This window comes from Zophobas morio, unplaced genomic scaffold, assembly GCF_036711695.1.
Source record: "Zophobas morio isolate AGI-343-1 ecotype UQ-CSIRO unplaced genomic scaffold, CSIRO_AGI_Zmor_V1 ptg000004l, whole genome shotgun sequence".
Taxonomy (NCBI): Eukaryota; Metazoa; Arthropoda; class Insecta; order Coleoptera; family Tenebrionidae; genus Zophobas; species Zophobas morio.
Window position 1 is genome coordinate 7,678,561 of NW_026972109.1, and position 18,765 is coordinate 7,697,325.

At 32.3% G+C, this 18,765-nt stretch overlaps 2 protein-coding genes across 2 annotated transcripts in view; one reads left to right on the plus strand and one right to left on the minus strand.

Moving 5' to 3' along the window:
• The first annotated feature begins 789 nt into the window (after positions 1-789).
• The window catches only part of LOC135140063 (uncharacterized protein), a 61,371-nt gene continuing 43,395 nt past the window's right edge, over positions 790-18,765 (plus strand). Inside the window, exon 1 of the mRNA XM_064070466.1 lies at positions 790-1,046. Within this exon, the coding sequence (XP_063926536.1) occupies positions 1,001-1,046 (46 nt within the window). The 5' untranslated portion in view covers positions 790-1,000. The remainder of the gene's footprint in view (positions 1,047-18,765) is intronic.
• LOC135134729 (uncharacterized) lies at positions 4,720-5,783 on the minus strand. The gene is made up of 2 exons (XM_064063519.1): positions 5,180-5,783; positions 4,720-5,132 (listed from the first exon to the last, which is right to left on the minus strand). The coding sequence occupies exons 1-2, from the start codon at positions 5,450-5,452 to the stop codon at positions 4,764-4,766; spliced, it is 642 nt and encodes a 213-aa protein (XP_063919589.1). The 5' UTR covers positions 5,453-5,783; the 3' UTR covers positions 4,720-4,763.

An 18,765-nucleotide genomic window follows, 5' to 3' on the forward strand; every position in this document is an offset into this window, starting at 1 on the left:
TGAATAAAATAAGTTTCAACTCCTTATAGAAATGTTTACAAATTTTGTATGTAGAGTTGTTCTGTGATTGATTTTGATATAAAAAGCCGAAAAATTAAAAAACCCAGTTTGTCTTATACGAGCCTTTATAAAAAACGGCGATAATCGCCCGGAAAAATGTTCCATCTAATCGACAATTATCCGCGGCTTCTAAATCTGGTCTTGCTTTAGCGATAAATTTTTACGTCCCCACTTCAGTAGACTCGTCGTTAAAAATGATGAGCCTTTTCGCATCCGAGTAACTAAATTTCACGATCACTCTTCCAAATACCTCCGTGTTTTCGTCACCACCAGAAACCTTCCTCGACTAAAGAAAACCCACACTATCCACGTAAATAAACGAGCGTAAGTCCAGCACGACGTCCACATCCATCAACCCAAAAATGGGTATCGATCTGGCGGCCACTTGTCAAATGTTGCATCTGCAAACAAGACATGGATCGCGGCTGCAGCATTCTGCTTGCAGACCGGAACGGCCCGGATGCGTCCGGAATATGTAATCGAAAAAGCAGGCATAAGTCATGTCCGAGATAAGGAACCAAACCCAAGGCGACACCCAACCCGCAGCAGATAAGGTAAATAGGTGAAAAAGCGTTAATTCGGATTTTTGCGAGGCCCGGATCGGCCGGAGTTGGCGGTCCTGCCGCCGCCGCTGTTCCTGCTCCTGTTTGCAACTGTAGCAGGATTGTGGGCGTAATTTGGAGCGGAACGCCCCCGCTTTTCCCGCCCCGTTCCCGGCGAAAGCCGCCGCCGCCAGCTCGACGCAGTCCGTTTCCCGCGTCTGCTAGCGCTAGCCTGGCCGCAGGTACCTCCGGTACTGACATGTAATGTTTAAGTGATTCTTTCGATTATTATTGTTTGTTTTTTGTTGAGTTGTATAGGAAGTGTGGGAGTTGTGAATGTAGGGTCTGTAGGGCTGTGAACGCGACCACGATTTCGAAAAAGTTGCGAAAAAGTAGAAATGATGCTTCAACCTCTGCTCGCCATTCTTCTCTTCGTCTGTGCAGGTAAAAAATCGTACACTTAAAATGCTTCTGTGTTAACAAATCCATTGGTTTTGGAGATGGAGAATAAAATTGACGTTTTTTTCTTATACTTGAAAAAAATTAAGCCGATCCCAACCCTATTCAATTTTTGGGAGACTTTTCTCAAAATTAGTACTAAAAAATAAATATCTCTAGAAGAAACCGGTGCAAACTGACGGTGCTACAGGTTTTTTTTTTCATTTTTGTGGTCAAGCTTTCCAGATAAGTAAATCGTTCATTTTTTAAATATCCATGTCTCAAGTTTTTCATGAAAAATAGAACCATTTTCTATAGAATTTTCTGTTATTTTTCAAAATGGTAACTAAGCAGAATACACATTTCTTGTAATGTAGTACCTTCAATCAGTGCAGCGAACAAGCTACAGAACGGAAAAGATTTTCGAAATTTTTGGATTTTTTGAAAAACGAATGCTAGAATTACATTGAATCTTTGTTCTAATGCTGCAAACATTATTTATATACTGCCTCTAAAACAAATAGTTCACGATTTTTTTTCACTCTACCCACGTTACTACTTTACCCCGATTCCCCTACGTACAGTAAATTTTCCGGATTCTTTGATAATGTAGGAACACTATTACTAGAAAGTTCATGGTATGTCAATAACGATAATAGCAATAATCTTGTAATAATAGTGTAAATATTATAAGATACTACTTTTAACACCGACATTTTTCTTATCAATCTGATAACACCGGATATGGAAAAAATGCTAAAATCGTGGAAGGAATTGTTAAAACTCAATCTGAGCGCACATATTCTGCTATTCATTATTTTGTCCACTAATATAACCGTTAAAGAGATAGAGCTCCTGCATTTTGTTCTAAACGGTACCAAAAAAGAAGCGCCTGAAAATATTACACACAAAATTCTTTGTAAAGTAACTGAAAAAATCAAGCCGGATTCATAACCTGTGAGTACAGGAGTATACTATTTTATAAAATTTAGATAACCGCTACTACGCAAAATGATGAGATACGTGATCAAATCGTTGGTGGGTCGATTAGACAAATTTTAGTTAGCGCTTTACCACTACACGGTGTTCTTAAATCAGATGTAAAATTTGACCACAATCAATCCAGTAGTTTCGGAGATTATCTATCTAATAAAAATTGGCCCAGACAGAGGACAGACAGAAAGACGGAAACAGGTAACTTATTTTTTCCTACTTTCCCTCATGATTCCTTTTAAACTGAAATCACTTTATTATACAGTGTGTTCGCAAAAACTAGTATTAATATGACAAAAAATCCAAAACTATCCAAATAAGAAACCAAATTTGACAACAAAGTGACTTTGATTATGTTGCTCTGACAGCCAGGATCGGTTTTTAATTTTTTTGTTTAATGAGATCACTGTTATTACGTCATCGTTAACCTTAATTTCGTTATTAAACCGAGAGTGCAATAAAAAACGGTATAAAAAAAACTCAAACTTTCAAATGGACGTTAATCCGACAAGACGAAAATTCTATCAAAACAAATCTTCAAAAACCTTTAATTGCGTTTTTATTTCTCCCCAGGATATTTTAAAAGTGGGGAAAACGTTAAAAATATTTTCAAAAATTGATCTAGGTTATTTCGACTATTTTTTTGTGAAAATTTGAATGTCTAGGGGAAAAACTCAAGACGGATTCATAAACCAAAAGTACAGAAATATGTTGTTTTATAAAATATAAATAGTGTCTAAAATACAAAATTTTGAGATGACGTCAGCGCGTTGGTAGTGGTGGTGGGATGACTAGACAAATTTTGATTGACGTTCAGTAGTTTCGGAGATTATCTGTCTAATAAAAATTGAAACAGATAGACGACAGGCAGACAGATAGGCAGAAATAGTAGGCCTGTTGTTTCATATTCAAATTTTGTGTTACGGCTCAGAGATTGTATACAAAAAAATAGAAAAACTTATTACTGAACTTAAATTAAAATTATTAAAATCAAACCGGGTTCATAAACCACGAGTACAAGAGCATATTATTTTATAAAATTTAGATAGCCGCTACTACGTAAAATGATGCGGAGACGTCATCAAATTGTTGGTGGGGATGATTAGACAAATTTTGGTTAGGATTTTCCTATCTAGACGGTATTCTTAAATCACATATAAAATTTGACAACAATCGGTCCAGTAGTTTCGAAAATTATCTGTCCAACAAAAATCGACACAGACGAACAACAGATAGACAGATGGAAACGGGAGACCTATTTTTTCGTACTCTAGGTGCAGGAAACGTCAAGAATTCTTCCTTCGCTTGTGCTCGGAAAGTAAAAATTTTTAAAAATCGAATAAATATTGCAGTATTTTCAGATTCTTCGCTCAGTTCTGTAACTGTAACATTTATATGTTTATTGATGTTACTGTTATGCCTTTAACCTTAATTTTGTTATTATACCGAGTGAGCAATAAATAACATCATGAAGGGCAGCCATGGATTTTTAAAGATTTGTCTCAAACTTTCAAATTGACGAAAATTCTCTCAAAACAAATCGTCAAAAATGTTTAATTGTGTTTTTATTGCTCTCTTGGTATATGTTAAAAGTGGGGAAAACATTAAAAATATCTTCAAAAATAATTCTAGAGTTATTTAGACAATTTTTTGTGAAAATTTGAAAGTCAAGGGGAAAAACTCAAGAAATTTAAATAGTGTTCACCATACAAAATTTTGAGATGACGTCAGCGTATTGTTGGTGGGGCGAGTAGACAAATTTTGATTAGCGTTTTACGATTTTCACAGTATTCCTAAAATAAGTATAAAACTTGACAACAATCGGTTTAGTAGTTTTGGAGATTATCTGTCTAATAAAAATCGACACAGATAGACGACACACAGACAGACAGAAATGGTAGACCTGTTGTTTCATATTCTAGGATTCATGACACAAAAAGTCGATATTGTTTTCGATACGGTTTATAGATCTCCTTGAGCTGAAAACAGTGGTGAAAAAAATTTTATTAAGTAAACTACAAAAATATCCAACTTCATATGGTCTTTTATTTGTGGTTTTACAACTTTATTTTTCTTCACAAGTTGTCCTAAAAAAATAACACTGGATCTTGAAATTTTATGTTACCGATTAAATTAAAAGAGTTAAAATCAAGTCGGATTCATAAACCATCAGTACAAGACTACATTAAGTATTTTATAAAATTGATTTATCAAGTTGTTGGTGGGGTTGATTAGACGAATTTTGGTTAGCGTTTTACCATCTACAGGATATTCTTATATCACACATCGTCATCGTTAACCTTAATTTTATTATGTTACCTAGAGAGCAATAAAAACAGTATCTAGGGCAGCCATAAATTTTTGAATATTTGTTTTTGGGTGTTACATTTTAAACTCAAAGTTTCAAATTGACGGTAATTCGATAAAATATTATATCTTCAAAAATCCATGACCGCCTTTAATTGCATTTTTCATTGCTCTCTCTGTATATGTTAATTGAGAAAAACTAGATAATAAAGTAATAAAAAGTTTGCTATTTCATTAATTCATCATATTGTAAAAACTATGTCCGTACCAAATGACAGTATAATGTGTCGGAGCACCATCTTGTTGAAATCAGTTTTTTTTTATACATCCTGGATAAATTGTAATTAAAAAAAACGAACATATTATTAAAAATAACCAGTTTCACGTTCCAAACATTTATTTTTTTCTTAGCCAAACATCGTATTAACACTTAACCATCGCAGGATAGCAGTTATAAAAAAACGTAACTTTTCCAGTCACATCATCATCATTCGCGTTTGCGTCGCCGTCTCCACCCTTCTTCACTTCATATTTCTTGTACAAATGCTTACCATCACAAAATTCACTGGGCCCACAAGTGGGCTCGGGTTTGGTCAAGCATTCAGGAGACCCCATACAATCAGTCCTCCGACAGTCATCCTGAAGCCCGTTTCGTTTCTCACAGTCGCAACCCACGTGCAAAATACCACTCCTGAGTTCCCTCGACTTGGCTCGCTTCGCTCGGACAGTAGGATTTCGTCTGGCAGGTCTACCATCTCGTTTCTTTTCTGTCACTGCGTGCTTGTAGCAAACCTGCAACCAATGGGTCATTTTCTGGGATAAGAGAGAGATCAGCGAACCATTATGTCGGGTGATACTCGTGGTTCTTTGGGTGGTTCGACTGGACAGGGGGTAGTAGTAGTGGTGTGGAGGAGATTGGTGACACAGCATGGAGGACAGCAGGGGTGGCAACTTGTGGGAGGGCAGGGTGGAGGTGGACATGCCTGGCAACACGGGGGCGCTAAAGAACAAGGAATTAGCATTTTTTCTTCGATTGTGTGGACGAGGTTCTTCAAGTCGTTGAGTTTGTTTACGCGTTTCTTGGCTTCTTTTTCGGGACAGCATACGAACATTTTTTTTTGGGGGGGTAATTACACGGAGAATTTAGATTGAATACTGGAATTTTGAGTGTGGAGAAAACGTCAATAAATTGTCATTTGGATGTTTGTTATTTTCGTGTTTGATTAGTAGGCGACTAAACGGCGATGTATGAGTAGGGGATGGAGAGGGCGATATCAAGTTCCAAGTTGAAAGTCAACATATAACCACAACGTTCGCAAACACTAATATAGACTTCACTTCAAGCCAAATCAAACTTCAAAACTTGTTGAAAAGGGATGGATTCTGTGTCTTTAGGCTATATGAAAGTAAGAGAAGTAATAAAACGTAACGAGTCTCAATTTCTAGATAACTCTCCACATTCGAACTTCGCAGAGGCTTTTATTTCTGGGTACGTTCGACTTCCCTCTTTATTTAACAAAGAATGTAATTTCTGTTCTCATCGCTTTCGTTAAAAATATTTACATGTTAACTATTTTCACACTGGAACAGTTTGAATGATTAGAAATTTATATTTTATTTAATCAATATAGATTACAATTCTAGTTGGGTCTGACCCAGAAATTTCAAAAGAATACAATGTCAAGGTAAGACGTGAAAGTGGAACGTGCATTCATTTGCATTTCTTGTTAAGGCCAGTTCCTTGTCTGTGTTTGTTCATTTATTTGCACTTTTCGCATATTGGACCACAATTAACACTCGTAACGAATTTAATCTTTGCAACACCACGCAAGGTTGGCAACTTGCAACACGTAATTATTTATTTTTAACAAAACAAATTAAAAACACGACCAAGGAGATTCGGTAACAAGAAAAGTATCAAATGTGTCATACCTACACGCTCTAGATTTTAATTCATGAGACCTTCAACGCTACAAAAAAATCAGAAATAATAACACAGTTTTGTGAGAAATTGTTCCCCTTGATGTATAAATAAAGCAATCTCTCGCGATATTTAAAACAAAAGATTAAAAAGTGTATACAATGATCATTTCCATATACCGAAAATAGCACTGATCCACCAACTGATCTTTGCTTTTCGTTAACGCTTTTTTGCTACCGGAACTCTCCGCGACTTTTCCTTTCCCGTGGTGATATTTTTTTCGTGTTGTCAAGGCAACAGCCAATCGCCGCCGCCTCCAACTGTCACATCTTCTTCGTTTATTTATTTTCGCCTCTCGGTACGCGTTGTGCTAGCGTGTGACAATTTCCATTCAAATTTAGTTCGTGACGTAGCTCCTAATCGATTTTCGCAGTTGCAATGGACGATGAAAAAACGATTACATATGACGACAGTATAAGATCCTTCGAGAAAACCCCACACTGAACACCCCGGTTTTAATCCCGGGGAAATGCTTTATTTTAATCAGTTAATGGAGGCAGAAGGGGCTAAAAGCCAAACCTGCCTGTACATCGCGGAAATTTAGAGCCAATTCCCCTTGCACTGTACGGAACTATTGCTGGTCTAATAAATAACCACTTTGTACATTACTTGAATTAAATCTTTTCGCGTGGGAGGGCTCAGTGGGGTATTTTTAACTTTTGGTGCTAATATAGACGTCAATAGTCGATTTAGAAGATAGTGGGAAATCTTTTAACGGGAAATAGAGCTACTAGGATTAAAAAAGCTTTTTTGTTCGGTGACATTATAAGTTGGCTTTACATTTATAGGCAGTGGAATGTTTTTTTTTGTTGCTTGTTTGTTAATGTCTAGGGGAGAAATTCAAGCCAGATTCATAAACTACAAGTACAGGAGTATGTTTTACCATCTACTGCCTTTGCATTCTAGATTGCAAGTTGTGAACAGGTTATATTTAGAATTTTATAACAATATGTCTCTTAATAATGGAGTTATTACATTCTGAAAATGTATTGAAAATCGCATGTACCAAACGCAGCGACTGGTCTTAAGTATGTCCTAAAAAGTAAGACTGGACCTTCAAATTTTATGTTACGGGTCAGAGATTTCGTAAAAGTCCTCTAAATTTATTACTAAACTGATTATTAAACTTATACTAAAATTATTAATTTGTACCTTTCAGAAAATTGCTGACGTAATCTTAAAACGGTTGTTAAATGAATCGTCATTGAACAATATACCTTGAGATTGAGATTGAGATTATCGGGTATCCTTTTAATATTTCATTGTTTACTTTTTTAATTTCCCGAGGGTAAGTTAAGGAATGGCTACCTTAAGGCTTTCTCGACGTGCCGTAACCCATAGAGTACGAAAAAATAGGTCCTCCGTTTCTGTCAGATTTTATGTGTGTGTTATGAATATCCTGTAAATCGTTAACCAAACTCTGTATAATCATCCTCACTAACGTGACGACTTTACCAAGCTATAAGTAAATGTGTTTTAAATTTTATGTAATAACAAAAACATGTTGCAATTTAATTTTGAAATTGCAAAGCGGAATGCTCTAATATCTTCTAAATGTTTTATTAATGTTATCTAAGCGTGGTAAATCACTAATCAAAACCACCCCCTCGAAAAATTGAAAAATCCAGAAATTGAAAAATTCCCGAAATTGGAATGTTGAAAAATCGAGAAATCAAAAATTTGGAAAATCGAGGAAGCCGAAACTTGATGAATAAAAAAACTAAAAAATAGGGCAATCGAAACATAAATAAATCTTAAAACTGAGAAATTGAAAATCCAAAATATAAAAAATCGAAAAATCAAGATTGAAATATCCAAAAATTTGAAAAAAAAAAAATTAAAAATGGGAACATACTTCTAAAACCAAGAAATCGAAAAATCAAAACACCAAAGGATCAAGAAATTGAGAAATTGAAATGCCGAGAAGTCGAAAAATCGAGAAATCGAAAAATTAAAACCTATAAATTGGAAAATTTAAAATAGAAAAATTTGGAAAATAGAAAAATGGCAGAATTGAAAAATTAAAACTTCAAAAAGTTGAAAATCAGAAAATTGAAAAATGCAGGAATTGCAACACAAAGAAATTTAAAAATTGAAAAATCAAAAAATTAAAAATTCGGAAAATTGAAAAATTAAAAACCTGATAAATCGAAAAATTGAAAAATCGTAAAATGGAAGAATTGAAAAACTCAAAAATCGAGAAATCGAGATGTCGAGAAATCGAAACATTGAAAAGTCAAGAAATCGAAAAATGGGAAAATAAAAGAGTCAAACAATCGAGAGAAGTCGAAAAATGAAAAAAATCAAGAAATTGAAGAATCGAAAAATTGAAAAATCCCAAAACTGGAGTATCGAAAAAATGAAAATTGAGTAACTGCAAAATTGAAAAATAAAAAAATCTGCAAAGTGAAGAAATAAAAAAAAAACGAGAAATCGAAAAATGCGAAATATAAAAAAAACGAAAAATCGGAAAATCGAAGAATTGAAAAGCCGAAAAGTCACAAAATCGAAAAACGGAGAAATTGAAAAATCAAAACAGCAAAATATCAAGAAATCGAGAAATTGAATTATCGAGTAGTCGAAAAATCGAAAAATCGAAAAATCGAAAAATTAAAAAACTGAAAAATTGAAAAATTTAAAATTAAGAAAAACCGAAAATTTGAAAATTTTAAAAAATCAAAAAATAGAAAAACCGAAAAATCCAAAACGGAGATGTCGAAAAATCAAAAAATCAGGGAAATCGAAACAAAAAAAAATGAAAAATTTAAAATTTATAAATCTGAAAAATTTAAAAATAGAAAAATCGAAGAACTGAAAAATCGAAACTTCAAAAAATTGAAAAATCGAAGAAACAAAAAATCGAATAATCTAAAATTTAAAAAATCGAAAAGTTAAAATGACCAAAAACTGAAAAATCAAGAAATTGAAAAATCGAGGAATTAGAACAAAAAATATAAAAATTAAACATTTGGAAAACTGAAAAACCAAAAACCTGAAAAATCGAAAAATTTAAAAATTAAAGAATTGGAAAAGTTCGGAAATCGAGAAATGGGAAAATGAAAGAATCAAAAAATCGAGAAATCTAAAACTTAAAAAAACTGTAAAGTCGAAAATTTAGACACTCCAAAAATTGAAAAATCAAAAAATTTAATAAAAAGACTGAAATACCGAAAAATTAAGAAACCAAAAGTTGAAATTCGAGTAATTAAGAAACCGAAAATTCGAAACTTTAGAACCACCAAAAATTGAAAAATTGAAGAATAGAAAAATTGAAAAATCCAAAAATTGAAATATCGGAAAACTGAAAGTTCGAAAAATAAAAAATCGAGAAGCTGAAAAACGAAAAAAAATCGAGAAACTGAGAAATTGAAAAATCGAGAAGTTGAAGAATAAAAAAAATCTGCGAAGTGAAAAATAAAAAAAAACGAGAAATCGAAAAATACAAAATATAAAAAAAAACGAAAAATCGGAAAATCGAAAATTTGAAAAGCCGAAAAGTCACAAAATCTAAAAACCGAGAAATTGAAAAATCGAAACAGCAAAAGATCCAGAAATCCAGAAGTTGAATTATCGAGAAGTCGAAAAATCGAGAAATCGAAATGGCATAAAATCGAAAAATTGAAAAGTTAAAAACTGATAAATTGAAAAATCTAAATTAAGAAAAGTCGAAAAATCGAAAATTTAAAAATTTTAAAAAATCAAAAAATAGAAAAACCGAAAAATCTAAAACGGAGAAGTCGAAAAATCAAAAAATCAAGAAATCGAAACAAAAAAAAATGAAAAATTTAAAATTTAAAAAAATGAAAAAATGAAAAGTAGAAAAATCGAAGAACTGAAAAATCGAAACTTAAAAAAATTGAAAAATCAAAGAAACAAAAAATCGAATAATCCGAAATTTAAAAAATCGAAAAATTAAAATGACCAAAAACTGAAAAATCAAGAAATTGATAAAGGAGGAATTAGAACAAACAATTTAAAATTTAAACATTTGGAAAATTGAAAAACTAAAAGCCTGAAAAATCGAAAAATTGAAAAATTAAAGAATTGAAAAAGTCGGGAAATCGAGAAATGTGAAAATGAAAGAATCAAAAAATCGAAAAATCTAAAACTTAAAAAATCCGAAAAGTCGAAAAATCGATTAATCAAAAAATCGAAAATTCGAAAATTTAGACACTCCAAAAATTAAAAAATCAAAAAATTTAATAAAAAGACTGAAATACCGAAAAATTAAGAAACCAAAAGTTGAAAATTCGAGTAATTAAGAAACCGAAAATTCGAAAACTTTAGAACCACCAAAAATTGAAAAATTGAAGAATAGAAAAATTGAAAAATCCTAAAATTGAAATATCGGAAAACTGAAAGTTCGAAAAATGAAAAATCGAGAAGCTGAAAAATTGAAAAGTCGAGAAATTGAAAAATAAAAAAAAACGAGAAATCGAAAAATACAACATATAAAAAAAACGAAAAATCGGAAAATCGAAACAGCAAAAGATCCAGAAATCGAGAAACTGAATTATCGAGAAGTCGAAAAATAGAAATGGCATAAAATCGAAAAATCGAACAATTGAAAAATTGAAAATGAAGAAAAATCCAAAAATTGAAAAATTGAAAATTTTAAAAAATCAAAAAATAGAAAATCCGAAAAATCTAAAACGGAGAGTCGAAACAAAAAAAATGAAAAATTTAAAATTTAAAAATCTGAAAAATTTAAAAATAGAAAAATCGAAGAACTGAAAAATTGAAACTTCAAAAAATTGAATAATCGAAGAAACAAAAAATCGAATAATCCGAAATTTAAAAAATCGAAAAATTAAAATGACCAAAAACTGAAAAATCAAGAAATTGATAATTGAAGAATTAGAACAAAAAATCTAAAATTTAAACATTTGGAAAATTGAAGAAGTAAAGACCTGACAAAATCGAAAAATTGAAAAATTGAAGAATTGAAAAACTCAAAAATCGATAAATCGAAACATCGAAAAGTCGGGAAATCGAGAAATGGGAAAATGAAAGAATCAAAAAATCCAAAAATCTTAAACTCAAAAAATCTGAAAAGTCGAAACTTCGATTAATCAAAAAATCGAAAATTCGAAAATTTAGAAGCTCCAAAAATTGAAAAATCAAAAATTTAATAAAAAAACTGAAATACCGAAAAATTGAGAAATCAAAAGTTGAAAATTCGAAAACTTTAGAACCACCAAAAATTGAAAAATTGAAGAATAGAAAAATTGAAAAATCTTAAAATTAAAATATCTGAAAACTGGAAATTCGAAAAATAAAAATCGAGAAGCTGAAAAATGAAAAAAAAATCGAGAAACTGAGAAATTGAAAAATCGGGAAATTGAAAAATAAAAAAAAAATGCAAACTGCAAAATAAAAAAAAACGAAAAATAATCTAAAAATCCAAGTTACAAAAAATGGAAAAATTGAAAAATCAGGACATTGAAATATCCCGAGATTGAAATGTCGAAAAATTGGAACTTCTAAAAATCGGAAAATTGAAAAATCGAAAAGCCGAAAAGTCAAAAAATCGAAGAACCGAGAAATCAAAGCACCAAGAGATCAAGAAATCGACAAATTGAAATGTCGAGAAGGCGAAAAATCGAGAAATCGTAATGGCATCAAATCGACAAATCCAAAAATTAAAAACTAAGAAACTAAAAATTTAGAATAAAAAAAAAATCGATAAATCGGCAAAATTTACGTTACTCATTTTACATTTCGCGTTCCTCACTTCGTATTTGTTATTTCTCAGTAAGCATTTCTTAATTTTAAGCTCGCATTTCCCATTTCTTTTAAATTCTCATTTCTCATGTCTTCTCGTTTCTCCTAATTTCGCATTTCTCATTTCATATTTCTTCCCATTTCTCAGTTCTATTTATTTCTCATTTCTTCTCATTTTTCCTCATTTCTCATTTCGCATTTTTCAGTTCAGATTTCGAAACGACTGTATTTCTTATTTCTTCTCACATCTTGTTTAGCATTGCGCATTTCGCAATTCGCATTTCTCATTCCTCATTTCGCATTTTTCACTTCCCTTTTCTCTCATTTCGCATTTTTTCTTTTTTCGAATTTCTCATTTCTCGTTTTCCATTGCACATTTCTCATTTCGTATTTCTTATTTGGCCTTTCTCGATTATTAAGATTTTTTACAAAAAAAAAAAAAAATAAAAATAATGGTCGATTCATAAACCACAGTTACAGAAAGAAGTATATTGTTATTCTATAAATTTTAAATAGAATTTATATTGACAGATTTTGAGATGACGTCATTAAATTGTGAGTGGGGATGATTTTGCTTCGGGTTGTACCATCTAAAATTTCATAACAATCAGTCCAGTAATTTCGAATATTATCTGCCCAATAAAATCCCTAACAGATGAAAATGGGGTACCTAATTTTTCATACTCCAGAGGTTGTAAAACGTCACTTTGGGAAGTGGGGACTCATTTGTAAAATATAAATTCCTCATTCACCAGGGAGTAAACTATTATTTTGAGTGTTAACCGTTTTAATTCTCAGGTAATGAACTACCTAAAATATACTCGGATTAACGGAGTACGATTTAAATGCAGATGCATAAGTTATAAAAACTCTGTTCGCTGATGTTATGCTTCTGATCGACAAGAGAATTAATTGTTTGCGAAAGGCCCTCGTGGCATCGCGCCCCGGTGCCATTGCCCCGTCCATTGTCGATCTCAATCTCGATATCAAGACTCGATTATGTCGTTTATTGTGACTCTTGACACTTCGAATCCTGCCGGAGCACTCCGAAAATTGCGGAAATGCCTCGAAATGCCTCCACCAATCGATACCGATCGTCCTGATATTATGATTTATCTTCTTCGGGGAGCGTGAAGCTTTGTCACCTCTTTTCTCGCTTACCGTTTCGGAGTAATTATTATTGCTCTCGCGCAAAAGGGATTTTTATTTCGTCGCAGGACTTAACCGGGATCACTCTACATCCATAAAACACTTAAAAGATATAAAACAGTTCCTTATTTCGTTTTGTGCTTTTCGTTTTACGCATCTGAGATTTAGGAAGGATATAAGCGAGCTTGTTTGCACTTCAAAGCTATCTGTCAATCTTTTCATGCAGATTACATCGAAAGAAGAAAGGGGGAACAACATGCCACTCTGGGTAAATGATAGAGCGCCGTTATTTTATGACGGGAAATTGTGTACTGAGCAAACATGGGAGGAGGAATGGAACATAAAGTGGTTGGATCAGACGCTAATTAAAACTGACCTGAGACGAGATTTAAAAAAAAATAAAAAATAAATCTTTTTGAAAAACAGCATTTTAGTAGGTACATTTTTGTACATTACGGTAAAAAGTGGTAGCCCTGGCAATAACAGCAATCAGAACGCTTCACGTGACCTCAACCAACTTTCACATCAGGGCAGTGTCCTTACTGTTGTATGTGATTCCGAGGTTACTCACCTAAATTTCGTAACAAATATTCGACAAATTATGCAGGAGCAGGAAACAAGGAATTGTAGTAACGTAAAAACACAAAACAACTTTAACAATTCATGGACAAAAAATTCACATCAATCATCGTCAAATTACACTTGTCTGTATCTATCTTAATAGTCACAATTCGTAGGGGGAGGTAGAGTAACTCCGATTAACGAGAAGGCGAGGAATGATAAAAAATGTTTCCCTATCATATTATTTTAATACGTTCTAGACTTCTTTGTTAGAAATGACCATTGAATCAGAGTTAACAGAGTTAAAAATTGGCATGACTGATTCAATATTTTTTTTTTTAAATAACTTATTTAAAAAAAGTCTACTGTAAAATTACAAAAAAAAAGATGACTCCACCAACTTACATGTGCGCTTGCAGAGTCGAAGTTGATAGCATTATTTTAAAAAAGAATATTAACAATGTACTTAAAAATTAATCGTCAAGGTCTGTGAGGAGCTAAATTAATTATAATATAATTTTCTATTGCCTAAAAAAGTCAATTTCAAAATATGGATAATTATCTGCTAAAATTCATGTTTTTCTCAACGTCTCATGACCTCTAAAATACGAAAAAATAGGTCTCCCCTTTCCGTATGTCTGTCGTTCAATTTTTAATTACGACACCGATTGTTGTCGAATTTTGTATGTATGTCAAGAATTTCATGTAGAGAGTAAAACTCAAACCAAAATTTTTCTAATCAACTCAGGCAACAATAGAATGACGTCAATTCCAAGTTTTACAATAGTAAGTTTATGTTATTTAAATTTTATAAAATAACGTACTCCTCAATTTGTGGTTTATGAATCCGTGTTGAGTTTTTACCGTAGGCATCCAAATTTTTGGAAAAAGAATCAAATTGTATACCAATTTCTCGAATTTTCAATTTCTCAATGTTTCGACATTTCAGTTTTGTGATTATTGAATTTTAAGACTGAAAAATGCGAAATGAGAAATGAGGAAAAATGAAAAGAAATGAGAAGTAAATAGAACTGAGAAATGGGGAGAAATGTGAAATGAGAAATGCGAAATTAGGAGAAACAAGAAGACATGAGAAATGAGAAATGAGAATTTAAAAGAAATGGGAAATGCGAACTTAAAATTAAGAAATGCTGACTGAGAAATAACAAATACGAAGTGAGGAATGCGAAATGTGTAATGAGTAATGAGAAATGCCAAATGAGTAATGAGAAATGCGAAATGAGAAATGAGAAATGCGAAATGAGAAGTGAAATTTGAGAAATTTGGAATGTGAAATGAGAAAAACGAAATCCTCAATGAGAAACGAGATATGGGAAGAAATTAGAAATAGGAAATGAAAAATCAAAAATGCGAAATTAGAAAAACGGTAATGAGGAATGAGAAATGCGAATCGCGAAATGCGGAATGGTAAACGAGATGTGGGGAGAAATAAGAAACGGGAAATAAGAAATGGAAAATATGAAATAAGAAATCCCAACTGAAAAATGCGAATTGAGAAATAAGAAAAATTGAGAAGAAATGAGAAGTAAATAGAACTGAGAAATGGGAAGAAACGTGAAATGAGGAATGCAGAATGAGGAGAAATCAGAAGACATGAGAAATGAGAAATTAGAAAAAATGGGAAATGCGAAATGAGAAATACGAACTTAAAATTAAGAAATGCTGACTGAGAAATAACAAATACGAAGTGAGCAATGCAAAATGTGAAATGAGAAACGTAAAATGAGAGATTCTAAATTGGAAATGTGAAATGAGAATTGACAAACACGAAACGAGAACTACGAAATGAGAAATTCTACATGTGAAATAAGAAATGCTAAATGCGCAATTAGAAACGAGAAATGGGAAGAAATGATAAATACGACATGAGAAATGAGAAATGCGAAATGGGAAACTAGAAATGGGAAATGCAAAATTCGCAGTGACAAACGAGACATGGGAAGAAATAAGAAACAGAAAATGAACAATGAAAAATGCGAAATGAGAAATGAGAAATGCGAATCGCGAAATGCGCAATGCGAAATGGGATATGAGAAGAAATAAGAAATACGAAATGAGAAATCCCAACTGAAAAATGTGAATTGAGAAATAAGAAAAATTGAGAAGAAATGAGAAGCAAATAGAACTGAGAAATGGGAAGAAACGTGAAATGAGGAATGCGGAATGAAAAGAAATCAGAAGACATGAGAAATGAGAAATTAGAAAAAATGGGAAATGCGAAATGAGAAATGAGGAAAAACGAAAAGAAATGAGATGTAAATAGAACTGAGAAATGGGGCGAAATGTGAAATGAGAAATGCGAAATTAGGAGAAACAAGAAGACATGAGAAATGAGAATTTAAAAGAAATGGGAAATGTGAACTTAAAATTAAGAAATGCTGACTGAGAAATAACAAATACGAAGTGAGGAATGCAAAATGTGTAATGAGTAATGAGAAATGCCAAATGAGTAATGAGAAATGCGAAATGAGAAATGAGAAATGCGAAATGAGAAGTGAAATTTGAGAAATTTGGAATGTGAAATGAGAAAAACGAAATCCTCAATGAGAAACGAGATATGGGAAGAAATTAGAAATAGGAAATGAAAAATCAAAAATGCGAAATGAGAAAAACGGTAAATGAAAAATGCGAAATGAGGAATGAGAAATGCGAATCGCGAAATGCGGAATGGTAAACGAGATGTGGGGAGAAATAAGAAACGGGAAATAAGAAATGGAAAATATGAAATAAGAAATCTCAACTGAAAAATGCGAATTGAGAAATAAGAAAAATTGAGAAGAAATGAGAAGTAAATAGAACTGAGAAATGGGAAGAAACGTGAAATGAGGAATGCGGAATGAGGAGAAATCAGAAGACATGAGAAATGAGAAATTAGAAAAAATGGGAAATGCGAAATGAAAAATACGAACTTAAAATTAAGAAATGCTGACTGAGAAATAACAAATACGAAGTGAGCAATGCAAAATGTGAAATGAGAAACGTAAAATGAGAGATTCTAAATTGGAAATGTGAAATGAGAATTGACAAACACGAAACGAGAACTACGAAATGAGAAATTCTACATGTGAAATAAGAAATGCTAAATGCGCAATTAGAAACGAGAAATGGGAAGAAATGAGATATACGACATGAGAAATGGGAAATGGGAAACTAGAAATGGAAATGCAAAATTCGCAGTGAAAAACGAGACATGGGAAGAAATAAGAAACAGGAAATGAACAATGAAAAATGCGAAATGAGAAATGAGAAATGCGAATCGCGAAATGCGCAATGCGAAATGGGATATGGGAAGAAATAAGGAATACGAAACGAGAAATCCGAACTGAAAAATGCGAATTGAGAAATGAGGAAAAGTGAGAAGAAATGAGAAGTAAATAGTACTGAGAAATGGGAAGAAACATCAAGTGAAAAATGCGACATAAGGAGAAATGAGAAGACATGAGAAATGAGAAATTAGAAGAAGTGGGAAATGCGAACTCAAAATTAAGATGTGAGAAACGGAAATGAGAGATTCTGAATTGGAAATATGAAATGAGAAATGCAAAATGAGAAATTCGAAATGCGAAATGCTCAATTAGGAACCAGAAATGAGAAGAAATGGGCAATACGAAATGAGAAATGAGAAATTAAAAATGAGAAATGCAATTTGAGAAATTTGGAATGCAAATGAGAAAAGCGAAAACCGCAGTGAGAAAGAAATAAGGAATACGACATAAAAAATATAAAATGCGAAATGAGAAAAAAGGGAAAATGAGACATAAATAAAACTGAGAAATGGGAAAAACGTGAAATGAGAAAAGCGAAATGAGGAGAAATCAGAAGACATGAGAAATGAGAAATTAGGAAACATGGGAAATGCGAAATGAGAAATACGAACTTAAAATTAAGAAATGCTGACTGAGAAATAACAAATACGAAGGGAGGGATGCGAAATGTGAAATGAGTAACGTAAAATGAGAGATTCTAATTTGGAAATGTGAAATGAGAATTGAAAAGCACGAAACGAGAAATGCAAAATGAGAAATTCGAAATGCGAAATAAGAAATACGAAATGCGCAATTAGAAATGGGAAGAAATGAGAAATACGACATGAGAAATGAGAAATGCGAAAAGGGAAATTAGAAATGGGAAATGCAAAATTAGCAGTGAAAAACGAGACATGGGAAGAAATAAGAAACAGGAAATAAACAATGAAAAATGCGAAATGAGAAATACGAATCGCGAAATGCGCAATGCGAAATGGGATATGAGAAGAAATAAGGAATACGAAACGAGAAATCCGAACTGAAAAATGCGAATTGAGAAATGAGGAAAAATGAGAAGAAATGAGAAGTAAATAGTACTGAGAAATGGGAAGAAACATCAAGTGAAAAATGCGAAATAAGGAGGAACGACAAGACATGAGAAATGAGTAATTAGAAGAAATGGGAAATGCGAACTCAAAATTAAGATGTGAAATGAGAAACGAAATGAGAGATTCTGAATTGGAAATATGAAATGAGAAATGCGAAATGAGAAATTCGAAATGCGAAATGCTCAATTAGGAACCAGAAATGAGAAGAAATGGGCAATACGAAATGAGAAATGAGAAATTAAAAATGACAAATGCATTTTGAGAAATTTGGAATGCAAATGAGAAAAGCGAAAACCGCAGTGAGAAAGAAATAAGAAATACGACATAAAAAATAAAAAGTGCTAAATGAGAAAAAATGGAAAATGAGACATAAATAAAACTGAGAAATGGGAAAAACGTGAAATGAGAAATGCGAAATGAGGAGAAATCAGAAGACATGAGAAATGAGAAATTAGAAAAAATGGGAAATGCGAAATGAGAAATACGAACTTAAAATTAAGAAATGTTGACTGAGAAATAACAAATACGAAGTGAGGAATGCGAAATGTGAAATGAGAAACGTAAAATGAGAGATTCTAAATTGGAAATGTGAAATGAGAATTGAAAAACACGAAACGGGAACTACGAAATGAGAA

What these genes read in the sequence shown, in the direction of transcription:
- LOC135134729 (XM_064063519.1), bottom strand. Translation starts at nt 5,452, where the DNA reads ATGTTCGTATGCTGTCCCGAAAAAGAAGCCAAGAAACGCGTAAACAAA. An exon ending in GAGTATCACCCGACATAATG is followed by an intron (nt 5,133 to 5,179) that starts GTTCGCTGATCT and finishes CATTGGTTGCAG; the next exon opens with GTTTGCTACAAGCACGCAGT.